Source organism: Hesperophylax consimilis, chromosome 15, assembly GCF_061612785.1.
Source record: "Hesperophylax consimilis isolate HC1 chromosome 15, BYU_Hcon_1.0, whole genome shotgun sequence".
NCBI lineage: Eukaryota > Metazoa > Arthropoda > Insecta > Trichoptera > Limnephilidae > Hesperophylax > Hesperophylax consimilis.
The window spans coordinates 20984251-21012236 of record NC_142850.1 but is presented as its reverse complement, the minus strand read 5'-3'; the positions used below and the strand labels follow the sequence as shown (position 1 = coordinate 21012236).

General features: G+C 34.5%; 1 protein-coding gene across 1 annotated transcript; it reads left to right on the top strand.

Moving 5' to 3' along the window:
• Positions 1–27986, top strand: Ero1L (endoplasmic reticulum oxidoreductin-1-like protein). Its single transcript, XM_089640044.1, has 10 exons — positions 1–456; positions 590–724; positions 5543–5686; positions 7284–7421; positions 11075–11214; positions 14294–14433; positions 16503–16764; positions 17642–17795; positions 24792–24940; positions 25161–27986. The coding sequence occupies exons 1-10, from the start codon at positions 346–348 to the stop codon at positions 25210–25212; spliced, it is 1425 nt and encodes a 474-aa protein (XP_089496170.1). The 5' UTR covers positions 1–345; the 3' UTR covers positions 25213–27986.

Sequence of the window (27986 nt, the reverse complement as noted above, 5' to 3'; positions counted from 1 at the left end):
TCGCTTTCTTTGGAGGAAGTATTCCAATATTAGCGTCGTGAATATATTAAACAAAACAGTTTCATTCGCCGGTTCACTGTGAAAGGACTATAAAAGGATATTAAAATCAATATATTTCGTGGAATTCAGTAAATTTGTATTTTCCGCTAATAATAACAATAATTTTATTCCGCGAGTTCCAGTTTTCGTAATTTTTGAGTTGGTAGTTCCGTTTTTAGTAGTATTGTATTATTTTACTCTGTTTTTGGTTCTGTCAAAATTGCGAAGGTGACATTTGCGATGGGAATGATAATGTTTACTTAAATTGGCTAGTATTCATTTTCCTATATAAACCAATAACTCAAAATGTATATTAGGGATTTAATTTTATTTATAAGTGTTTTTTGTGGTTTATTATACGTGACCGGGGGGTATTTTGGGACTGAACTGAAAGACAGTGAACCGTGTTTCTGCCAGGTATTAAACATGTTTATTAGTGCGTAGTGTTAGTAGAATGCTTTGATTAAATATGTAAATAGATTAATGAGGTCGTGCCGGCTTCAAAAGCTCCGTTATTTATTATCAATTTGAATGTTTTGTGTTGTTTCAGCTAAAGGGAAATCTGGATGACTGTAGCTGTAATATTGACACGGTCGACTATTTCAACAATGTGAAAGTGTTTCCGCGACTTCAGAGTCTTTTAGTTAAAGACTTCTTCCGATTTTACAAAGTTAATTTGAATAAGGTAAGAGTTCTACGTTTAAATATATTTAAAATTGTAAATGACATGAATATAAAGCACTTCTGGCCAGTGGCAGCCGGTGGTCAAAATATGTGGGGGTTCACCGGATTACAACATTAAGTCATAAAATAAATTAAATAAAGGTACATACCTATTTATAAATAAGTTCTATTCTCTGTTCCTTTTGTTTAGCGAAGACCTCTATCAATGCTAAACACTGATAGTGAGTTCAGTCTGTCCTCCTGGCTCAACGTGTTTAAAAAAGATTTTATTCTTTTTAACATTGAGAAACATCTTAAGCTTTCAACTGAGGTCATTCCAAAGGCCATGAATGGTGCACAAAAGTGTTAGTAATTTCACAGTCTCGGGAAAGTCTTCTAATAAACAAGTACTATAAAAAAGTTGTAAAATTGATAAAGCGCCGTTAGCTTTTGAAAAATCGTCGCGGGCGTAAATTGCACAGAGTTCACTTTTTACTGAACTTTATTTAGGAAGTCATACGTTTTAAGCGTCACATTGAAATCATGTTCTGGGAAATTTGACCTGTATCGATTTTTATTAAATAGCTCATTATGGTGTTTAACTTAGGCACGGTAGACTGAATCCAATTGCATTCTTATGTCAACTTTTCCTAAAACCTGCTCAAAACTTCTTGTAAATGTAAATGACAAGAATTATGTTTTTTGATTTTTTCAGAAAGGTGAGTTACATCAGTAACACCGCTGATTGTCCAAACTCTATCAATATCGTAAATTAAACATGGAAAACAAAATAAACTATTCAATTGATCACATGCACAGAGCTACGAAGCTTTGTTATACATTGTTTTGTTAAATGATCGAGTAAACTTCTTCGATCCAGATTTTCACTCTTGTTTTATTATCAGTTCAGGTTTTAGGTGGACCGGCATTTTTTATTATCACTTTATTGTTCTTAATGTATTCCACATTCAAACTCATTCTTAATTTATACGTTGAACAAACACAAAAGTAATCATAAATTAGTACAACCTGCAATTGATATGCCTTATTAATAATTGATATACAAGATCGATATAACCTGCAATTAAACTTCAAAACTTTCGCAGAGTAAGAAATGTTTTAAATTCAACATACAATGCCCGACAACTGCGAGTACTGACTAAACTGATAATAAGTAATCTGACCATCACTCATCTCTTAATGACATGTTTTATCCTGTATGCTTGTATCAAAGAAGCGGAACATTCGCTGAAAAATAGCAGATGGTAAATTGAAACCACGATATCGACAATAATATCAAACATACGCGTTTTAGTTTAACTTTCTACTGAATAAACCGTTCCTTCTGATGTGGTGGTAAAACCCCGAACGCCGTCCTTGATATGGTATTATTTGCAAAGATAGTATGAACTGGTATGTACCCACGCTTTCGACTGTTCCACAGAATATGCGAGAAAGCAGTTAAATTTTGGATCGCAATCGAAAACGAACTGCTACGAACATAGGCACAAGTCAAAGTCGGTCAGCAAGTTAAGCGCGCTTAATAAGTAGGTACCTTTTGTATGAGATATTATAACCGAACCGAGTTTCGTATTCCGAGCAGGGGTGCCCGGGTTCATCGAGTGAGGTGTGTTCAGGATGCGCCGGCTCACCAGCTGCGTGGCGTGTCAGATCGGGAGAGGCTGTTTTGGGGAGACCCTTTGACCTCTCCAACTGGTCTCTCAACCCATTGCCTTGCTCCGCAGTGGGAGGGATATATTCATATGTCCGTCACTCATACCTTTTACTTTCCCAGAACTTAAAAAAACCCTTCAGATAGCATCTCTAAAGATGACATGGGCTCTGAGGGAAATTATTTTCTTCAGGGCCTCCTGTGTGGAGTAAATGTAAAAAAAAATCATTTATACATTATATTATTAAGTAAATAACAATTAACAATAACTGGTAAACAATGGGTAAACAGTTCAGTATATATTTCAGTTATTTCATTTTCAACCTTGAAACCCCTTTTTCTGGAATTTTGCCAATTTCAAACTCACAACATATCTGATCTGTTGTTAGAGCATTTGAATGTTCAGCATGATATATTGTGCTAAAACAGGTTATATTATAACCCGTAGAATTAGAATCATTTATGAACGAAATGCCTGCCATTCATTGTTACCCTCCCTTTGCGATGCATGTCGAGGGTCGCTGTGTCATCGTAATTCAAATGCAATCCTGCCTCTAATTTCAATCCATGTGTTTACACCGTCCAGACAAAAACAGCACCGTATTCTAAACGACCGCCGCACTCTGGGCAAAATTTCTTTTAAAGTTTTAAGAATTTTATGATTCAATTGCGGATCTAAGCTATAAATTGAAAAAAATCGAAAATGCCGCTCAGCTACCATAAATACATTTTCTTTCAGTTTTTAAGTTTTAACACCTTAAAAAACGTCGGGGATGCCCGAGGCATGGCATGAGACATGGCATGAGACATGGCATGAGACATGGCGCAATCTAATGAATCCTTGATTGGGGTTATTTCAAGAGTCAGATAATAAAAGAGTACGTATGAGACGATGTATGAAATACAATCATTCCTCTATCCCTTTCGGGAAAATGGCATGATGAGTGAGTTGGTATGTATATGGAAAAGTCTACCCAACTTAGGAGAAAGACGGTAAGATATTTAATTACTTTAAATAGGAAAAACGCACCATACAGTTTTTTAATATTTTTTAATTGTTCAATATTTGAAAACAAACAAGATTTCGAAAAAAGAATGATGAAACTTGTGCTCAGCTAGTATATAGAGAATATAATTTATCTGCTTTGATTCATTTATATAAGGATTTTTCTTTTAATCAGTAATGCAGTATGAACATATATGTGCATGTTGTGTTTTGTTAGTAACCAGTTGGTATATTAATCCAAGTTTAATCTTTTTCATATAATCCTGATATACTATTTATTATTGGCTCTTTATCTCCCTGTTATCTGAAGGTTTTTCCAATTATTTTACGTTCTGTTTTATCACATTTTGTGCCAGTGAATAAGATTGATTTATTTATTTTATTTTAAACAATTTAACACATGTTTAGACTAAACAAAATACATTTAAATATCTCACTGTCATAATATCATAACTCTATAAAGCAGAGAAAACTCTAAAACAGTTAGCTCTGACGTCATGAAATTTCGTCATTTGCATCGTCAAATTTTGCACAGTTTTTTTGTCTGTAAATTTTTTGGTCAACACAACTCTTTTCAGCCTATCATGTAATTTCATCATGAGCTGTGGAGCTTTGAAATATCTATTTACCTGTAGAAAAATTAGACGGTCTTTTTTGTACATTAGAATACCACACGAGACTCCCAATCACTCTCCAATAGGAGCCAGTAGTACTATGGTATCCCCAATTAGATTATGTTGTGAGGGCGAAGGAAGGGAAGAGATGGGAGATGAGTCAGAGGAAGGTTGGGAATTTCAAGTCTTTGGATTACAGCATTTGAAAAGAAATTATTTACTGAATGTTCCAATAATAAAAATACATTACAGGTATGACCAATACATACACATTATTTACTTTATAGCTTGTTAAATGTTTTCAACGTGTTCATTTTAACAATGTGGATACCAAAAGCAAGGTCACTGAAGCATACAATACTTTTCCGAGAGGCATTACAAACGGTACATTAAGTCTGCATCTCGGAACAAATTAATGATTTGTGCCTTTGTACTTTAACATTTAGGAGAGTATGGCCGTACCATGTACGTCCGTAATAAAATATGCGTAAAGGGATATGGAAGTACACCGTACAGCGATGTTTGTAGGAATCTGGATATTTTGATATTATACAGGGTGTAACAGGAGGATTTTAACCAGCGATTCCTGAGCATTGGATTAAAAAATATAGATGTCATTTTGCTGTCTGATATTCAATCAAAAACATATTTTTCCATCACACGTCGCAATGAGCACGGCCTAGCGGGTCGCGTGATATGCACTCCGTCTCGTTCCAGCAGCACGGTAACAGAGGAGAGAGAGTGCCTATCACGCAATCTCGTCGTGCGTGTAGCAGTGTGATCAGTGGCGACATGTGACAGAATCATTTTTTTTTATGAGGGAATTCTTGAGGTAAAAAAGAACTTTCTTTTGAACACTTTTTTCTCTCAAAAACTCACTCTCTTGGAGTTTAATAATAATATTAATAGTTTTTCAGAAACAATTTTTTAATAATATTTCTGGATTGGCGATGTGACTGTTATTTGCATAGATAACAGATTCAAATATGGAAGCATTTCGACTGTCACCGAGCTAGGACCAAATTGCCCTGTCTATAAAATTATGCTTTTTGTATGCAGGTAGAAACAATAGCAGGGTGCCTTTGTGCATAGATTCTATTTGCAGTAATACAGGGTAGTTTGCAAGGTGAAAGTATATGGTGACACTTTTGTGCACGCGGTTTAGTGCTAATTACGGTTCATCGCCCATCTCCCTTGTTTTTTTATCTATGGTATGTTATCATTGGACATTGCGGGAGTTTAACGATCCTGGGCGACTCTCATCCAAGTCGGAAGCCGGTCAGCATAAATAAACCACCCACTAGATCGATATCTTCAAACTTTTTGTATGAAACAAATTGGTCCTAAAAAACCATAGATATGCCAATATATAGACAGTACAATTCTCATTCGGGGCCTACTTATTATAGTATACACCAATGAAAAACTATGAAAATTTATTCCATAGACTTTCAGAGTTTTTCATTGGTGGATATAGTTAGGCAACAATATGACATCTGGATGGTGTCTGCACACATTCTACTAAAACTACCATTTTTTGGTTGTTAGGTATGTCCGTTCTGGGCAGACGACAGCCGGTGCGCCATGAGGCATTGCCATGTGGAGGCGTGCCAGGAAGGAGACATCCCCGAGGGACTGAAAGGATACCAGGATAAGCACGTTCAGCATCTTGCAGAAGATCCCGTCACAAAGGTATTATAATAGAATAGAATAGAATTCGATCTAATTAAAAGCTTCATGTCTGACAGAACGCAACAAGTAAAAATTGACAGCAAGACAAGTCATCCACTTTTGATCACGTACGGAGTCCCACAAGGGAGTGTACTCAGCCCTCTATTGTTCCTCATCTACATAAACGAACTATGTGACATTGAAATTGAAGGTAAAATCGTGACCTTCGCTGACGACACAGTACTTCTCTGTCAAGCAGCCACATGGAAAGATGTATTTATAATTGCCGAAAAAAGTCTATCAGTTGTCAAAAAATGGCTAAACTGGAATATTCTTACCGTTAATACAATAAAAACAAAATTCATCACACATAGTATCACACAAAGAGGTCAACCTCCACCTAACATAGACCTGTTTCTACATGACTGTGAACAAACTTCAAAAGCGTTATTTACTAACATAATATCCTGTGATTTTTCAAGGGTCTGCATTATTGGTTAACTAGTTATTACATTTCAAAAATCACGATAAAAATTGTCTGCGAAAGTATGATACTGGTAGGTACCTACTTAATCGTTTGAATAGATTTGAAAAGATTCTGGTGGTGAAATTTCACCTAAATGGGTCTATAAAAATGGGCATATTATTTTATTTTTTGCAGCAACATTCACAACTATGTGAGGCAGCAATTTTAACAAAACAGCTTTGCCCCTACATAATATTATATAGAAAATAATAATTCTAGAAATATTCTAGAAATTTAGAAACAGGTTTTCGAACGAGACCCTTGTTCTTGCCCGAATAATCTGTGTTAAAATAAACTATATTAAAATAAATTGTATTTTTTTTTTAATTTTTTAATTTTTTTTTTTATTGAAAATTTTTTTGATACATATATATATACATAATAACAAAAAATAAAAGAGAGTAACAAAAAAATCCCACAAAGGGCGAGGCCTGTGCGTGGGCATTATTATTTGTATGTGGATATTTAAAACAGTGGTTTAAATAAAAATAAAATATTGTACATGGTGATTGATTTTACCGTAATTTCAGTTACTTTTACTAAAATTCCAAAAATATTTAAGTGCTCAATGAATATTAATTGGTACAACAAGTATTAATTGATACAACAAACACATAGCAGACTTTATTATATATCTACTCTTAAAGCTAATTAGTTGTAAGTATAATTAATGGCTTTGTTAATAACTTATAAGAAAAAATATCTATTTTGGCTGTTTTGAGCCAAGTTTTGATATATTTTTTATATGAATGAAGATTTTGACGAGTGGTCTCTTTAAGGGTTGAACATACTGAATTATAGATTTTTGGAGCAATAAAACTAATGTGTCTCTGGGCCTGTCTAGTTTTACAGTGAGGTACAACATACTCACAGGCGCCACATCTTCGACTGGAACGATTAGAATTTTTAATAAAATTGTTTGGGTGCTTGTAGATAAATTTAAGACATTGAAAACTATAGGTTTGTCTAAGGTCCAAAATATCGGTTTCCCTAAACAACTGTTTGGAGGGATAAGATTTACTTTTCTGGTACATAATCTTAATTATTGATATATTAAAATAGTATTTATTAAAATAAACTGTATATTTCCAGTATATGGAAGAGGCCCAGAAGGATGTCCCTGAGAAGGGGTGCACTGACCACAACACGAAGCTGGGCTCCATCAACACCACCATCAGTGCTGCCACCTACGAGGAGATCGCCAAGTGGACTGCCTTTGATGATGCGCAGGTAAGTTCACACATGAATATATTCTTCTTCTTCATGAGCTATCCGGCGTTCAATTTTGGAAATTGGCCTCCCTCAAATTTCTCCAGTTTTGCCGATTCTCGACAGGACAAATGGAAGATACTCTCAGTATCGCCCTGGTGAAAAACCGTCATTCAGAATCGAAATATTGCTTGAAATAGATTTAGCCATTATTTTTTTTTGAAACCTCACTAGAACGCCCCTCTCTGTACAGTGTAAAGAGAGGTCAACTATGTTGCCAACCTGTTGGGCAGCGGTGTGAAGTGTTTTAAGGTAGGAGCTGTAGGAAGGAATTTATTAATGCGGTTCTTGAAGCGGCCTGGATTATATGAAGGAGGAAAAACAGATGCCGGTAGCGACGCATTCTCAACCAACGGGTGTTTCGCTCGTGTCCGTTTCACTCATGTGCACCAGTGTACCGGGCATCAATGCTGCAAGCTCCTTGGAGCAGGCTCCATTAAAATACCTGTAGAACAATGGATTGTCAATCAGATGGACTGCCCTCCTTTGCTCAGAATTAAGTAGGTTTATCGAGTATTTTGGGGATCCAGCCCAGCAGTGGCTCCATGTTTGAAGATCAGATCTGCGATTTTTGCTTCTGTTTCCCTACCTAGAACCAAATCCAATGTTATTTAAAGCATTGACATCCAATTACAGCATTTATCTCTAATATTGTAATGAAATGCATTCTAGACTGTTACTCAAGTACTGTGGTTTTAGTCTCACCACAACATAAAAAATGACAATTATAAATACTTGAAAATAATTTTAGAAATTAAATAGGTACGTGTGAGAATGTTTATGCAAACACTTCCTGTATAGATGCAAACTGACAAGCCTAAAGCCATCGATCTTCTTCAAACATAATGTCTTTAAATCTCTTAATCTATGAGCCCTAGCGTTATGAAATTCACACAGCCATCTCTGTCTGGAATTTCTAGTTCTTTGCAAGTATTTTCGAGGATCTTTGAAAAATCCATTTAAACGTAAAAAAATAATATATTGAAGACAATATTAGTGATTCTTAAACGCAAATCTGAAACAGAAAAATCAGAAAAGGAAACGGTCACATCTGGGATCCGGAAACGGTCACATCCAGATGTGACCGTTTCCTTTTCTGATTTTTCTGTTTCAGATTTGCGTTTAAGAATCACTAATATTGTCTTCAATATTTAAATATTATAATTTGAGGTTTTACTCAATAAGTTATTCCGAAAAATAATAAGTAAAAAAATAAGTCAAACACCATATGAATCCTATAATTTCTATACCCGCTATATCCGATTTTTTGACAAAATGATCTGAGTATGACATCTTGTTCACATTTTTGCGAGCAACAAGAGGAGCCTAAAATTGAGTTTCAAAACTCTCCTTATCGCGACCAAAAACCATGTTAAAACTGCGAGTGAGAAACCAAATCCGCTATATCATACAGAAAGTTACTATCAAAACCCGCTATATCGGATTCAACGAATCACAAGCAGTTATTTTGCCAAAATACAATATGGCCGCCGCTCTGACGCCACGCTCGTGTGTCGAAATGATCTACGCGTGAGTTTCTAAACCCGCCATGTCGCCTCAGTTGACTTTCAAAATCACGAAGTGAGTATCAAAATCCGCTATATCCATTTTATTTATCGAAATTACTTAATTATTGCTAGACATATATAGAAAAATAAATGCTTTTCGAAATTTTATTACTCCAATTCATTATATAAAAAAATGTAATGCATTTACTTATGTACGCTAGAGATGTGACAGTTTTTTGCGGTTTTCTCCAAATCAATGAAAGTTGATATAGCGGGTATAGAAATTACACGACTCATATTATTGTTCATTCTATATTTTTCAAGACAATATATTCAGAACCTCCTACTAACATTATTCATGAAATTGGAAATGTTGCTTGTACAATGGTTGGAGGACTTAGCTAGCAGAGGATTCAATCCTCGACTTCCGGGTGGATGTGCACACGACTATTAACGGGTCAATTGTTGAACAAGATAAAAGAATTTAAGAAAATAGTGTTGAAAGCTACTGAGAGTTGAGAAGTAAAACACTCTGTGAAACTAAACGACCGGTCGGTGGCTGAGTTGACATCACGTTTGGGTTCCACTCGGCTGGCTAAGTCCTCCATCACAACACAAGCAACATTTCCCGCTTACTGTGGTGGTAGTAGAGTCAGGTTATTCGTAACCCGGGAATGTTTGTCTAATCAACTAACTACCCGTCTCAGAACAGACATCGGCTAGTGTGGTGAGGTGAGGTGAGGTGAGGTGAAAGTAGGTAAAAAACATCTAATACATACAATAATTTAAGAATAATCCCACGAATAATAATATTGGGTAATTTATCTAGCGCCGTTTTCATGAGAAATTACCTCAAGGGCGCTGTACAAATATATCAATGGACAAATGATTGGCTTCTAAAACTCAATGTCGAAAAATGCACTGTCCTACATGTTGGAAAAACTAACCCTACACTTGCCTACAAACTTAATGGAACACCTCTAAAAGCAGTGACATTACAACAAGACTTAGGAGTTACCATATCACAGGACTTGAAATGGGAACCACACATCGCTGGAATTGTGAAAAGAGCAAATTCACTAACATATCTAATCAGGAAAACCTTCCTTGACCTAACACCGGACATGATGTTAAAAATATATAAAACATATGTGCGACCTCTCCTGGAATATGCTTTCCAAATATGGAGCCCTTACTTCGCAAAGGATATAAATCTGTTAGAGAGAGTACAGAGACGTTTCACTAAAATACCAAGAGATCTGAAAGATCTACGATACGAAGATAGACTCAAGGAACTAAGATTACCAACCTTACAAGAAAGAAGAGAAAGGGGTGACTTGATCGAGACTTTCAAAATTTTATCTGGACATTACAGTTGCCCTAGCATCCAAGAAATCTTCACTACTAATAAAAATATAAATCTCCGTGGACACTCAAAAAAAATTACCAAAACGCCTTTTGCATCTAATCCTAGAAAACACTTCCTTGCAAATAGAGTAGTGGATGCTTGGAACAAACTCCCACAACATGTCATCGATGCAACAAATATAAATCAATTCAAAGCTCTATTGGATTCACATTTGGAGAGAAGAAAGGACTTAATTCAAACTTAAAACAACTCAATTACTGTCAAACTTGTTGTGAAATCAGATATGAGCGCATCAGCAGAATGCTGCCTGCTCATTACATAATAATAATAATAATAATTCTACGTCTCCATTGGTTCCATTATAAAACACAATGACAATTCAACACATCTTTAATAAGAGATATAAAGTTATTAAAAGCGATGGAAAAAACTAACACACAAACCTAACCTACGTAACCTATTTAATCTAGTTTTTGTTTCAATACTTTTCATGACTTCATATCACTTTTAGAATCATCCGGTTACCGTCTCCATTTCATTATTTGGGCACCTGTCCAGTTATCGGTGGCTGTGTTGGCAAGTCCGGAGATGTCATATTGGATAACAGCAGAATCCAAGTCCAGATCTTTTTGTATACTTCACAATATGATGAGCTCCTCTCTATTGGGCTATTGGCTGCACACATAGGTAACTCTTAACTATTAGGTCGATAACGAATTCTTTATTTTCATTACTAGGACAGTTTCTGTGAGGTATCCGACGGAATGGGTGGCGACGAGTATGTGGACCTGATGCTGAACCCCGAGAGGTACACGGGTTACAAGGGGGTGTCTGCACAGAGGATCTGGAGGAGCATCTACATGGAGAACTGCTTTAGGTGACTATCTACTTCTAAAATAAATCACTCTATTCTACACTAATTATTAAATTTTAATGACCGTGTGATTGACATCTAGTATGATAAAGTAAACTGCCTTATGTGAGCTATACCTCAAAAATAAATTACTACATTTATTAATTAATTTTCTACACTAAATTGAAATCATGTGTCTAGTATGAAAGATATGGTATGATTTCTCGATCTAGATATCTTTCGATCGAGAAGAAATGACTATAAAAGTGTGTAACTGATTGTTGAATATCTCTTCTTCATCACTTGTTCAACTGCTTTAGAAAATGAATTACATGTTTATACATACACAATTTTGATGGTGTAACGACCGTGCTTCTGACGCCTAATGTGACAGAAGCAGCATAAGAGAGCGAGAAGAAAAGAGTGCTATTGATTGTCCAATGTCTCTTCACCTTTTTTTACACAAGGGTGTTAAACGTATTCTATTTACTATTATTCCGCATTCCCTTGTCTCGCAACGCTTCCCTTGCTCCCTTATATTGGGAGGATTCAGATAAAGTTATCTTCATAGATGTAGGACCAACCTGCCAATGGTTCTCCCGGTGGTGGGGAGTATATTGCTCCTGAACAATAGCTCGCATATTTTGCGTCAATGAGGAGAGATTTAAAAGTGAAATCATATTGATTCTTGAAAGAGTCTCTATTGACTCAATCGCCTGCAAATTTTAAGATGAAATTTTGTACATTTTTGTAACCTTATTGATATATTGTACATAATATATTTCATGTATGAATTAAACTTTTATTTTTTGTAATGTGTAAGAATTTTAGAAATATAATTATTCTCATTTTCTCTGCCCTCGGCCGAGTAAGCGCGACAAAATGTTCACAGTCATCAATGTATTATATCGATGCGATGCACACGGCAAACACTCATTGGTCAAATATAAATAATATTTTTTTATCATTAAAATAGCGAATTTTTGTGGAGCGAAACACTACTTCCCAATGAAAGGTTACACCATTGCATTTTCTATCTTTTCCAGAGCGGCAGAAAGGTAGATGTAAGCATTTTGATGACGACAATCAGCGATCGCTGAAGACAAGTAGCCGACGAGCCCTCGTAACCGACTGAAGTCTGTGTTATCTATTAGCTGCCAATAAATTGGCTTCAAGTTTGTGGCCCATATTTGGAGCATTGATGCTTACTCTATTCATATATATGTATCTAAATATGGAAAACTGTCATTTCAGTGTTCAAACTCATCTTCAACTGTGTTGTCTAGCATAGTAATATGTACAAACAGACAGATTCCTATGGATGTCTGACATTTCAGTGTTCAAACTCATCTTCATCTTCGTTGTCTAGCATAGTATGTAGTATGTACAGACAGATTCCTATGGATATTTCAGTATCCATACTCATCTTCGTTATCTAGCATAGTAATATGTACAAACAGACAGATTCCTATGGATGACTGACATTTCAGTATTCAAACTCATCTTCACCTTCGTTGTCTAGCATAGTTATATGTACAAACAGACAGATTCCTGTGGATGTCTGACATTTCAGTATCCAAACTCATCTTCACCTTCGTTGTCTAGCATAGTATGTAGTATGTACAGACAGATTCCTATGGATATTTCAGTATCCATACTCATCTTCGTTATCTAGCATAGTAATATGTACAAACAGACAGATTCTTATGGATGACTGACATTTCAGTATTCAAACTCATCTTCACCTTCGTTGTCTAGCATAGTTATATGTACAAACAGACAGATTCCTGTGGATGTCTGACATTTCAGTATCCAAACTCATCTTCACCTTCGTTGTCTAGCATAGTTATATGTACAAACAGACAGATTCCTATGGATGACTGACATTTCAGTATTCAAACTCATCTTCACCTTCGTTGTCTAGCATAGTTATATGTACAAACAGACAGATTCCTGTGGATGTCTGACATTTCAGTATCCAAACTCATCTTCACCTTCATTGTCTAGCATAGTTATACGTACAAACAGACAGATTCCTGTGGATGTCTGACATTTCAGTATCCAAACTCATCTTCACCTTAGTCGTCTAGCATAGTTATATGTACAAACAGACAGATTCCTATGGATGTCTGACATTTCAGTATCCAAACTCATCTTCACCTTCGTTGTCCAGCATAGTAATATGTACAAACAGACAGATTCCTATGGATGTCTGACATTTCATTGTCCAAGCTCATCTTCAACTGTGTTATCTAGCATAATAATTATGTTTATACAAACAAAGATTCCTAAGGATGTCTGGCCTCTAAGGGTGTCTCTCTAAGGATGTCTCTCCTAAGTATAACTGTTCAAATTCATTTTCAAGTGTGTTGTCTAACACTGTAATACATAATGTACTCAAATACAGGTTTCTACAAAGGGTTTACATTACCATCATAATATTACACAGATTATATTTATGTACATATATTTCCATTGTCCACATTCATATGTTGAGAACTTTAAAGTACATTTAAATTTTTTTTTTTTTTATTTTTTTTTTTTTTTTTGTTACATACATGGTTTTAAAATACAAATTATGTTTTTTACATACATATTAAAAAAAGAAAGAAACAATGCGAATTACAGAAAAGTATATGTACACATGCACATATGTATACATATATAGTGTATTACACACCATACATAACATACACACACAATACACGTACACACACACGAGTTCATAAACAGCATATACACAATAACTTGTAAGCACACTTCAGGGGATTTAAAAATAAATAAGCAACAATATATAAAATTAACCAATATGTAATAATAATTCATATTTTACAGTATAGAACAGGCATGTAAATTTCGAGTTTATAATGGATCAAAACAGAGCCTTTCTGGTGAAATTTCGCAAAAATGGCACTGTAAAAGTTGCCTAGCGTAAATTCAACTAATCATGTCTTATATAAATGAGGTATATATCCTCCATACTAGAAGTTCACCCGTGTTGTGGAGGATATTTTTCGAGAGGTGAATTTAAGATTGAGTAAGGAAGAATATGATTATAATTTAAAATGATGTATGTACATTAATATTGTTGTATTTCCTTTAGGACAAAGAAGAGCATCTTCCCCTACATGGACAGCGCAGACCTGAACAACATGTGCCTTGAGAAGAGAGTATTCTATAGAGTCATATCAGGCCTCCACACCAGCATTAACATTCACCTGTCCTCCAAATATCTGCTGTCAGGTGAGTCTACCCAAAGTCAATCTCCCCGCAAAAGTACCGCATCATCACTCACTATTCACTATCACTGTAGTTCGACCAAAAAACATTACCGCTCCGTAGCTTCGCCCGTAGTGAAGTGTGGTGCAGGAGGTGAATGCGGCGTGGTAAGCCACTAACGAACGCTAGCGAACTACTAATGAATCACGCCCTTTCTGCGCATGATAAGAATTTTTTTTTTGCTTGCATTCTAACTATTTTTATTATCAATATAAAGTTTTTTTACGGGTGTTTTTCGATGTCTGTCTCACTAGGATATACCTGTGTCGAGACAGACGTATTGGATACATAAATTAGTGTTTACATATTATTTGATACATATAAGATTTCATTACATTAAATGACAATGTGAAAATGATAAAAAATAATAAATAATAATAATAAATGATAAATTGGTTAATCAGCATCTAGTTGGAGTACATACTTATGAAGGGGTTTTTATAAAATTTTTGATCTTGGATCTGTCTTGGCTGATGATCCAAGTCTTGGTGTTTGTTTAAAAAAAAATTGTTCAGTCTAATGGTTAGTGGGAGAGCATTATATAGCCTTGTTGCAAAATATCTAAAATTTCTCTGGCCAAAAGTTGTTTTAGCGAAAGTGATTTGTAAGAGATTATGATTAACTATATTAGTAAATCTCAGTTTGATATCATTACAATGCTTATTTTTTGTGAAGTGTTAAATTGTTAGTCACTCGTCATCTTTTATTTTATGTAAACTTGTTATGGTAACCTGTTTTTATCTCACTAAACCAGAAGGCAGGCGTTATTTAAATATTTATCAATAAATTACCATATTTTTATGTAAATGAACAATTAATATTAGTAAAAGAAACAATTGGAGCAGTGTCAATACCCTTTTTAATCATCTTTCGAATATAATGTTACTAAAAAATATAAAATTACCTAATATTTACCTACTATTATGTAGTATAATAATAATTTAAAGAGTATTTTCGCCTATTGGTATTGTATTATTCTCTGTCAAAAATTTTCAATGTAACGAAAATGAGTAATAAAAGCTAATAATTAACAATAGTCATTTTTGATAATATATCCATATGGACCTGAAAATTCATGTTATTTTTGTTATATTAACCTTGTTTTTTGTGGAACTTTTCGGAAAACCGGTGTAATTTTTCATCCAGAGCTGTGGTGTTTTACAACGTTATGTTAACTTTATATTATTTTGCAGCAAAAAGAACGAACACCGTTTTTTCTTTTTGCTAAATTTAAAATTAATAAGAGTATGAAGTTGCGCCAATGCGCAATAGACATTAACTTATACATACATCTCATGCACACATACCTGCGACCACTGTACTGAGATAGTATTATTGTCCTTTGCCCTACCTTCTTTCCATTCCTGTTCATTTTATGTGCCCTTTGGTAATCAGTATGTTTCAATAACCCTCAGCTCACAATAAAACCGCATACGCGCGAGATCTCATCTCCCTTACCTTATGACATTGTCATTCGCGCCGATATCGTGCCAGCCGCTTCGTGTTAAGTGACATTGTTGTGAGGAGAAAAGACAGGAAGAAGCGAGTGCCCTTTGATTTTTTTAGCCACCGGAAAACTGATTTTGAATGCTTATTTTATAAATACATCCACCACAGATTGCTCAGCATTTAATAATACTGCCTGGTGAAAAAAGTTGTATTACATATTTATGATAATTTATTTTCGATTGTCCTTCAAATATACATAATTAGCTACACTTGTATCCTACTATTGTATGCACATACTAGCCAATGAACCTGATGCATTTATGCATAAAAACCTCATCTATGCTATGGTCTAATTCATAGAACAAAAGTTGAAGTAAATTCAAAATTGGGTTTCTATCATATAGAATGTTGGTGTTGCTTCCAAAGGTTATATTTAATAGTAGACGATCACCAACGATAGTGGCGTTAATATCTTTAAATATTTCAAAATTCCCAGTCATAGTTTTTACTGTCTTTCAGCACTTTAAATTGAAGTAGATTACATCAGAGTTGTAAAAAATACGTAAGAATTTGAAATTTTGCAGAAAAGCAAGGATTAGACTTCTCGTCTTCCGCCATGAGCGAGTGGGGTCCCAACCTGGAGGAGTTCCAGCGCCGGTTCGATCCATCGCAGACCAGCGGCGAGGGCCCCTACTGGCTGAAGAACCTTTACTTCATCTACCTGCTGGAGATGCGCGCCCTGGCTAAGGCAGGGCCCTACCTGGAGCGCGTTGAGTACTTCACCGGGAACAGCGAGGATGACGCCGAGGTCAGGTCCGCTGTCAAGAATTTGCTGGGTGTTGTTTAGTAAGTTGACACTATTTTATTTCATTGTTGTTTAGTAATTCAATTGTTGTTTAGTAAGTTATCATTGGTTTGAAGTGTATTTAGTGTATTTTATTTCATTGTTGTTAAGTGAGTTAACATTGTTTTTTACTATGTATGTTTGAGTATAATTTATTTCATTGAATAGTTTTCTAGTAGCTGCTGCTAGAAATCTCGCAGAAATTGCAATTGTTCAGATAAAACACTAAAATCATAAATACATAAATAATAATAATAAAAATAATTGCCGATAACCTGGTCGTTTATTGACATCAATGGTTATTTACAAATCATGTGCACTACCCGACTCACTAGACAATATCTGTTCTGAGCCGGGTAGCAGTATCATTATATATATTTTGTAAACAAATCAGGGCTTAGTAAAAAATACATAAAATAATCTAGATATAAAATATTACATACATATATAAAAAAAATTAACAAACTTTAGTGTGGGAGATCTTATTGAGATGGAGTACCCCATAAAAACTTATTATATACGTAGAGTAAAGTTGTATTTAAAAATAAAAATAAGTAGGAAAAATGCTAGCAATTGCATTTAAAACATTAAAAACAGTATAATAGTCTGTGTAAGTGTAAAAATAAAAATAAATTAAATAATAACACAGTCAATTGCTTGACATAAATGATGTACCCATAATAAATAATAAATACAATGCAAGAAGGAAAGAAAAAAAAGCAACAAAGAAAAAAAAAGAGAAAGAGCTTTTGCATATATGGTACTCGAAGGATAGTAGCTCAATGATTTTATCCATTGATGTTAGGACCTTTCTTTTAAATGTTTTCATGGAAATCTAGGTTAAGGTTTTGGATTAACAATGCAGTCTTCATATTTCAGTTCCTTCCCAGAGCACTTCAACGAGAGTGTGATGTTTGCCGGGGGCGAGCAGGCCATAAAACTAAAGGACGAATTCAAGCAACACTTCCGCAACATCTCCCGCATCATGGACTGTGTTGGCTGCGACAAGTGCAAGCTGTGGGGTAAATTGCAGGTAATTCATTACAATCTGGATTTATTACTATATTGTCACTGCTTGTATCAATAATATTTTTACGTAACTCTCATATATTGACAGGAGTCATAGCCTCGTAAATAAACCACTCACTAGATTGATAACTCCTTGCTTTTTGTATGAAAAAAATTGGTCCTCTGTTTAACCATAGATATGCATATATTTAGACACATTTTATAAATGCGATTTGTCTACGTCACACACCATCGGCGAGGATAGAGCAAAAAAAAAGGCCCAACCATAGACAATATAATTTTCATTAGGAGCCTACCCCTTTCCTAAAATATAATTTTAAAAATAGAAATGTTCCCTCACGATAAGGTCTCTCGACCCATCGCCTTGCGCCGCAGTGGGATGGATATATTCACATGTCACTCCTGGACAAGCTGATTCCTGTTGTCAAAATCAACAAAATGTTGTCCTGTTGAAAAACAATCGAACTGTCGTGAAAATGACAAAAAATTTTAATGAACATTTTCAAATATGATTGTTCTTTTCTATGACGGTATCGAATTTTGACATTTCTCCATTTATAACAGAAAAATGAAAAACTCAGTTACATGTCAAGTATTTTTTATTTCAGTAAGACAGTAAATATACAGGGTGTATCGGCACTAACCCGACAAACTTTAACCAGCTATTCCTTAGCACATTTGGAGTAAAAAATGTTATGTACACTTTGCTGTCCGGTAACATTTTTTTTCTTTTAAAAACAAAAAATAAATAAAATTTCCACACTCCGCTACTGCCCACAGTATAGGGGTAAAATAATTGGCAACGCCGCGCTACTGTCATCTCTTTCACACATATTCTGTCTCAAGTCCCGTGTGGTTCCCGCCACCCCGTCTCGTATCAGTGGTCAGTGCTGTTTTGGGAGTTCGCATGTCATCAAGTTTCTAGTTTCGTTTTTGTTTTGTTATCTAAGTTTTTACTGTTGAAATATGCCCCTCAATTATCCACCTGCCGAGCAAGCAGATATTGTTTTTGTTTATGGATTTTGCAATGGAAATTCACGAGCAGCCGTAAGGGAGTATCGCATGAGGTTTCCTGGAAGACGCGTCCCACACCATGCTACCTTTGTCCAGGTTTGTACCCTATCAATTGTTTATTGAAACTATTTACATTCATTGATAATGCCAAAAAGCGCTTTTGAAATTTAAACTGGGAACATTAAAAACATAACAAGGGGCCACCAACTTTAAAAATGTAAATTGTACTTTAGGTGATTTGTGTTCAGTGGTCACTAAACGGCGTTTTAAAAAGTTAATTAATTTTAATCTCTAATAAATGCATCATTCACTGCAATTGAATTCACTCCCTTTCTCACCATGGGATTATTTAAATTACTTGAATTCAATTTCACCCCTGTGAATCCAAGATATCAACCGTACCTAGTTAAGAAAATTATAATTTAAAACACTTTGTTATACATTTTACTATAAAAAAATGAAATAAATGAAGAGAAAACGTAAGTTTTCTGATATGTGCCTAAAATAAGTGTTCTTTAAAAATAAAATGAGTGAAAAAGCCCGCGATTGTTTATTTGACATTATTACTGAGCTGAATAATAAAAGCAGTTGTTATTTGTTGTTTTGTTTCAGATGTATCAACAATTGCGTGACTGTGGCATCGGACGGATTGAAGGCGCCGGCGGAGGACACAACATCGTTCCTGTGGCAGTTGAGGAGAGAATCCTGAACTTAATTACCGAAGACCCCACGCTGTCCGTGCGTCGGGTCGCTCTGATGATAGGACACAGGGAACACATGGCGGTATGGAGAGTTCTGAAGAAGCACGGGCTCAAACCTTTTCACTATAGGCGCTGCCAAGGCCTCATGGAGAATGACCACTTTTCCAGAGTCGTGTACTGCAGAAGAATGCTGCATAATGTCATAAGAGATGCAGACTTCATGAAAAACATATTGTTTACCGACGAAGCACAGTTCACTAAAACAGGAGTGCTAAATGTGCACAACTTGCACCATTGGGCTGAACAAAACCCCAAGCTTGTTCGGGAGTCGTCGAGCCAGGACAGATTTTCCATCAACATGTGGGCAGGAATCCTGGGAAATCAAATACTCGGTCCAATCGAGTTGCCTCCCAGACTAAATGGACCGATGTATTTGGAGTTCTTACAAGTGCAACTGGGCGAGATTCTGGAAGATGTGAACCTCGAATTACTACGGAGAATGTGGTTCCAGCACGATGGAGCCCCACCACACTATTCGATTGCCGTGCGGAACTACTTGGATGTCGAGTTTCCTGGTCGTTGGATAGGCCGTGGAAGTCCGGCCATTGCTTGGCCACCAAGATCACCCGACCTGACCCCCCTGGATTACTACCTGTGGGGGGCTCTCAAGGAAAAAGTGTATGCTAAGCCAATAGCCTCAAGAGAGCAACTGCTCGAACGAGTGATGGAAGCCGCTGCAGAAATTAAAGCAAATCCTGCAAACTTAAATAATCAAAATATAACAAGACTACACGCTTGCATCGAAAATAATGGTAGTCACTTCGAACAAATGCTCCAATAAAAAAATTAACATAAACTACATGTCCGCATTTTCATTTATTATTTATTGGTAAAATTCTCACAATGTCATTCATTTACACATCAATATTACCTACATATCAATATTTAATAAAATCTGTAGAAGAGTATGCCCGTCGGCATTCAACAAGTTTTTCGACAAGTGTGTCGAAAAGCGTCTTCTCTCTTTCCTACACACTAAATATTAATGGTTAAAAATGAGACGACTGATGCTTGTAAGCGCGCCAATACGTAAAAACAACGAAACTCGAATAAGAATTGCCAGGTGGGTTTTTTAATCGCTTTAATCTGACTTTAAACAATAATTAAACACGTAAAAATTATTTAATATAATATTACAGTACAGTACTTTGAACCTTCGCAATAAATTTATTTGATTTTAAGTTTAGTTTGTAGAACTCCATTTCAATTTAGAGATTTTTTTTATTTTAACAGTCTTATTAAAAAATTTATAAAAACAGTGTGTTTATAAACAAGTTCTGCTAGTTGTAATTATTATTACGCGTGACAGCTGTTTCACCTTCTGACGGCATTATCAAACTTTGGTAAAGCCACTTACAGACGACGTAAGTGATAACTTTCTTTTTTTATTATTCTGGCTTTATTGATTTCCGAGTAAATTGTCGTAAATTATTATTTGCTAATCCCAATATTATTTGCTAATGCTAATAATTAAGTGAAATTTTAAACAATGCAATAATAGGATTATTGCATTGTTAATTTCACTTAATGTCGTTGGTATTTCCAACTGATGACTCAGGGGTTTATTTCCCTGAATAATTAAGTATTTTGGGGTCTAATTATTATGCATTTCATTACATCCGATAATTTAAACAATTTTTATGTTGAATTGGGGTAAGTTTTATGGCTAAGGGAAGGAGTGGAAGGTGAGGAAGTACCTGGATATTCAGATCTGGTCACCAAATACGGCTAGTCATTTCAAGCAACGTTTAAATTCTAAACCTGGATATTCAGATCTGGTCACCAAATACGGCTAGTCATTTCAAGCAACGTTTAAATTCTGAACCTGGATATTCAGATCTGGTCACCAAATACGGCTAGTCATTTCAAGTAACGTTTAAATTCTAAACCTGGATATTCAGATCTGGTCACCAAATACGGCTAGTCATTTCAAGCAACGTTTAAATTCTGAACCTGGATATTCAGATCTGGTCACCAAATACGGCTAGTCATTTCAAGCAACGTTTAAATTCTAAACCTGGATATTCAGATCTGGTCACCAAATACGGCTAGTCATTTCAAGCAACGTTTAAATTCTGAACCTGGATATTCAGATCTGGTCACCAAATACGGCTAGTCATTTCAAGCAACGTTTAAATTCTAAACCTGGATATTCAGATCTGGTCACCAAATACGGCTAGTCATTTCAAGCAACGTTTAAATTCTGAACCTGGATATTCAGATCTGGTCACCAAATACGGCTAGTCATTTCAAGCAACGTTTAAATTCTGAATTAATTAATCAATTACGAAAAAGCGTGGGGTTAAGAATATTTTTTTTAAATTATAGTTGTAATTTATTGTCGATTTTTTAAAAAAATTGCGATATTTTAAATAAAATTTAATAATTATTGTTTAAATAAATTAGCAATCTGGCAGCATTCATTTGCAGGTGGTCAATCCAATGCAGTCATGACGTTTGTGTGAGTGCTTTCCTTTGTCTCAGTGTGTTGCGCAGCAGTTTTATATGAACCGTTTTTTGATTCATCGGGATTGTTTTTAAAACTATACATTCTTTGTACCTTCAAATTAGTGGAAATAAACTTAAGTGTGTCAAGCTGCTCGTTATATTCCGGTAATTCTGGAAGGCTTTTAACATAAGCAATAATATTCATAAATCACATTCCGCGAAGTTGTAAATAACTAAATTTATTAAAAAATATACGTTGTAGGATAGCCTAGCAAGTAACATTTTGACAGAGCACTTACGGTGATTTAAAAAACAACGGCGCTGTTCAAATAATCCAATTATTATTATTGATAAGTACCTAAGTGAGGAAAATTGTTTTTAAAAGTGCTCAGAATTATTGGACTTCGATTATAAATTCAGGAAATCTACTAATTAGTTTCTTAGTTTCAAAATTAGACTATTTAATACGTGAAACGCGTAAGAGGTGAAACCAAAGCATTCCAGAGGTGAAACAATTTAGATACAAAAATAAAACTGATGTGTACAATACAAGAAGACAATCAGTGATTCGCATACGAAAAATGTGAATAATCATTATTGTTAAATAAAATATTTCTTTTCTGGTACTGGATTATGTAATACGGGCTTCGTTCGCAGCAACACGCGAGAGTTGCGATGTTGCTTTCAAATTTTGACAAAGGATAAAACAGTGGTGACATGTGGTGAAAATATGTTTAATTAATTTTTTATTAAAAAAAAACGTTACCGGACAGCAAAGTGCACATAACATTTTTTACTCCAAATGTGCTAAGGAATAGCTGGTTAAAGTTTGTCGGGTTAGTGCCGATACACCCTGTATAACAGGTTAAATCATTAATGAATGAGGTAGAACGATGGAATTATGCCTTGCATGATATAATACGCACAATTCTGGCAGAAACACAGACACGGTCTGAAAAAAAAATAGAATCAATTCTGATTAACCTTTTGAACACGTTAATTTGCTCCGTTTTATCTATACCCGTACGCGGTACATATTTTCAAATACCTATGCACGCAATTAAATGTCAAATTATAGCATTCTGGCATGATTTATTGGACTATATAGACAGAAGAGATTATTCTCCACAATACGATAACAAATCCTCGTGTGTCAGCACTCTAAGATGTTTATAAAAACAAAAACATAAAATTTCATACAAAGACGTACCGTCTCTTTTGAATGTGGTCCCGCCATTCACTCGGCGTGTGTGTACTTAGGCCACTGCGTTGATAGACACAAGTGGGACACCATGAGCACTTATCATTTTTTGTTATGAAAACTTTTTCTAAAACTGGACACTTAAATTTTATGTCACTTAATATAAAAACAAAATTGAACTTACGCCATCCGTTGACAAAATTGTAAACTATGGCACCCGAAGGCGCAAAGAGGCTCACTTGATTATCGATATTTTTTAATGAAATACAATTTTATTTTCGAGAAATTCTTGTAGATGTCAGCATCGTGATAGTTCTACAAATGTTCAAGCGAGCGGGAAATAAACTTTTGTCAAAAGACCACTGGAATATCGGCATTCAAAGTTTCCGTATCAACTGTTGATACAGCCGCGTGTGAGTATGAACTTTTTTCCGTAACAACAGTTGATACGGCCGCGTGCAAAGGGTTAAGAATTGGTCAAGTTAAGAATTACAAATTAGAAACAAACAGAGAGATTGGTACCTGGTTTTTTTGGTTACAATCATGAGTCCTTTTTTTGTGTTCGAGATATAAAGATTAAGCGTTGACAATGCGCAATTTCTCAACGAATCACTCGGCCTTTTGCTACCGATTGAGAAATGAGAGCCACGAACTGATGGCCATCTCTATAATATCGGGTATTCAATATATTCCAATCTGCTCCAGACTATTCCCGAAACTGACTCTCCTTGCAACATAAATTTGTCGGAAACTTATGTCGAATTGAATTGAAATCTGTACAGCCTTTAACATTAGACTGAACTTTAGGAATCGACAATTTCAGCAGATAAGATATTCAAAATATTCACATTGAATTTTACGTCGGCGTCGGGACCACAACAAAAAATGCACAAGACAGGAGATAAAAACAAAGATTTCTAACGGCCATAGATATGTATTCCACTCAGCCAGCACTCACATTTCAACAATTTTTCAATAGACATTCAGAGTTTTTCATTGGTGGATGTGGACATCACAAACCATGGAGATTACCGTATCTTTTTTTCTGTTCCAATTTTTTATCAGAGTTATAACCCCCTGCATAGCCTTGTTTCAAAATTATAGAAGGGTTCCGTTTATTCACTTAAGTTAGAACCCTGTACAAATTTAATAAAAGTCTATAACTTCTTTCACCAAATGGGAGCTATGTAGGAATTCGATTCAAGGTTCTAACTTAAGTTAATAGATGGATGTTACATGTCTATAAATTGAATAAAGTGTTTTAATTTATATATGTACAAAGATTTCACTCATCTATTATACTGAAATTTAATTTTATATACCTAATGCTTTTGTAATTTTCTTCCCTTTCTGTACAAATTATTTTTAAATCATGTACATACATATTATTATTACAATTTAGGTCTGAGTTGCTGACATCATTCACAGTAGTGTATTTTCACTGCAACTGATTTCCTTTATTACTATGCATAATATGCATGTTATTTGTGTTGAATGCCAGATGTGGAATGCTATGAATAAGGATTAATTTGTATTTATCTTTTGATTACTAATAGATTATGTTTATTTGTTGAAGGTTCACGGACTCGGCACAGCGCTGAAAATTTTGTTTTCTGGAAAGTTTGATGGAGTCGATCCGATGAGTGGAAAACTACCTATTAGACATAAGAACCAATTCCAGCTCGAGAGAAGTGAAATAGTTGCTCTGTTCAATGGATTTGGAAGGTATATAATATCTGCACATTTTTAAATGGTTTTTTCGTATTCAACAAATATTTCAGAATGCAAATTGAATTTTTGTATGAAAGCGGCCTGGCTGGTTTTAGTAGAACATAGAACTGACCTTACTCCGTCGGATTACTAAAATATATTATTTTTCACAAAATTGTGGTTTGGCTGCTTTCTGCATTCACATTAATATATGTAAATTTATTAATTATTTCAGATTGTCGACCAGTATACGGGAATTGGAAGATTTTAGGAAAATGCTACGGTAACAACCGCAACGGTACGGAAACAAGAAGATGACACAAAAACATATTATTTATAATATTCTTTAGCACAATGTTGACATTAGAAGGAAATAATGCATAAAAAGATGCTTATCTTATGAAATAAAACTATTAAAACTTGACACTTCTATGCAGGCCAAAAGAGGAACGAACCAACCAACAAACTAATTTTTTAATCCATAGTTTTTTGTATCCCCAATATCTGCTTCTTACATAGAATAAAGAAAAAGGCAAAAAATGCAATGTGGGCATGTTTTGTAATCCAAAATCTGGCCAATCCAAGGTATTAGCTCAGTGGCGACATTCAAATCTACGTCGAAGGCATTTCTAGTATGCCCTGTATATTCAGTGGCTGCATAGATATATCGATCTGTATAATATGTTGAGTGGTGTACAGAGCACATTGGTTAAATAGTTGACGTACTAAATGTAATGTTGACCTAATATTAATTATATTATATTCGGTGTGTTTTGATTCTATTTAACATTTAAAAAATCATAAATGCTCACGGCAGTGATACAAATTAATAGTTAGCCTTATTTTAATATAAAATTTAAAATAAGGTAAAGTTTACGTAAACATAGATGTTACTTTTTTTTCACAGAACTGCTTCAAATGAAGAACTTTTAGAAGTCGTGAATTCCAGTCTCTTCAATTTTTTTCTTAAAACCTTTGACTGCTAAATATATTTTCACTTATTTAAGTAGTATCATCTTTGGGGATGCTGTCTGGAGGATTTTATAAGGAAAGAAATGGATGAACCTGAGAATTAAATGGTAGTACAAATGTTGGGCGCACGTTTACCCCCCCTTCTACTCATAATCTGCAGTCAAATGGTTATGATCTAAAGTTGCTTAGTTGACCTAATATTCTTATTATTTGATTTCCTCTGAATTCTATATGCTTTGGAAGGAAGCATTATTTCATAAGAAGTGTTAATGCGTTTGTACGAATGAGCAATTTTTGACAAAAAACATATTTTCCGATTCTTAAATAATAAGTTACTAATATTATCTTTTAATTAAATTTCATGACCAATCATTCCTAAACATAGTTTAACCTTTAGGAGAGTATAGCCGTACTGTGTACGTCTGTAAAAAAATGTGCATAAAAAAGTATGGACGTCTGGCGGTGTTTGCAGAACTATTATTTAATATAATTTTTTTGTAATAATATTAATATTTTTTATTCCTAATGTCTGATTAATTCGGTTATTTTGATAATATATAATATTATGTATTATTTGAACAAAGTTTGATTTTTTTATAATACATACTAGAAATTAGTAAAAAAAAATTGCACTCCTTAGAATACTTTCTTCTCTCAAAAACTCACTCTCTTAGAGGTTAACACACAGACAGTTAAGGAAATAGTATTCAGTGACATTTTTTGCTTTAATTAGTGCCTATGTATAAATCATCACAGTTTTGGCATTGTATAAATTGAGGAATTGTTTATGTTACGTACTTAGATAGAGAATTAATGTATTTCTAAAGTAAGTTAGCCGCAGTGCCAAGAGTCAAAATTGTCAATTTTATCAAGAAATTTTTAGGTTGCTCAGCAGATGAACAATGTAAAAATGACAATTATTTGGATTTTACGCTAGTTTTTAGAATGAGAATCCATTTTGTACATTTTATTTTATGAAAACTTACAATATTATGCATTTAACGTTTTGCATGGTACAATGATAAAGAGAGCATTGAAAAAACTTGTGCAATATAAATAATTTATATTTATGTGACTACTATTTGTTTTTGATTTCTTAATATTAAGAAACGAACATTGAAATTTTTTACGTAGAAAGCAAAATTACAATAATAAAGTTCACATTTTGAAAGCAATTATTTTTGCTTTTTTTTCACTCTTTTTACACGCATTCAAATTTTGAAATTGATCGCTTGCTCTCGCGTAAAGCCAATCCCGCGAATGAAACATCCCCACTAAAGAAGCAAGCAAGGGCGCGTATTTCCCTAGATCCAATACAGCGGGTACAATACAAATAATCCTAAGGCAATATCACGTGTGTTACACAACTAATATTGCATAGATTCTAACAATATAAAAAAAAATATTTTCTTTAATAAAACAGAAACTCAAAATAAATTAAATTTAAATTATATTAACTTTTTTCACGGTATTGGACTTACACCGACTATATAAGGAAATGTAAAGCCTGCTCTACACTCTCAGCCGGGAATTCAAAATCACTGCCAAATGAATTAAATTACTATGGATCGTTTTCTAAAATTAGTACATGTGGTAAATGGGAGACATTGTTTATCAATCAATAAAAACTATTTTTTTTACAATTATGTATTGAACACTTATGCTAAATGTCGGCGATATTGTAAAATACGCCCCTGAATGGGAAATTTGAAGAAATCTTGTAAAATTATAATTATTTCATTATTTTATTAACGAGCTCTTATGCACCGTGTTTCGGGGTTGTACTGTAAAACCTCAGGAGTATAAAGGTAAACGCTATTGAAGATATTCAAGTACTATTAGTTTAAATGGTTGCATCGTAAAAATATATAGGTTTTATTGTGCCCACAACAATTTTATTATTATAGTAATTCCGTTACTGATTTTATATCTCTTATTTACGTTTTATAAATCTGTACGCCTTGACAAGTCGTATGCCAATTACAGAACTAGGGATGCTGAAAATAAATATTTTTATTTAAATACTTTAAAATACTGCTGTGATATTTCTACCTGTAAAATGTTATCTCTGTTATAAAAATAACTTATT

Bases quoted from the DNA above. Each gene is read 5' to 3' on its own strand.
- Ero1L (XM_089640044.1), top strand. From the start codon at position 346: ATGTATATTAGGGATTTAATTTTATTTATAAGTGTTTTTTGTGGTTTA. The intron at 5,687-7,283 runs GTATTATAATAG...GTATATTTCCAG, and splicing joins CAGAAGATCCCGTCACAAAG to TATATGGAAGAGGCCCAGAA. The intron at 14,434-16,502 runs GTGAGTCTACCC...GAAATTTTGCAG, and splicing joins CTCCAAATATCTGCTGTCAG to AAAAGCAAGGATTAGACTTC.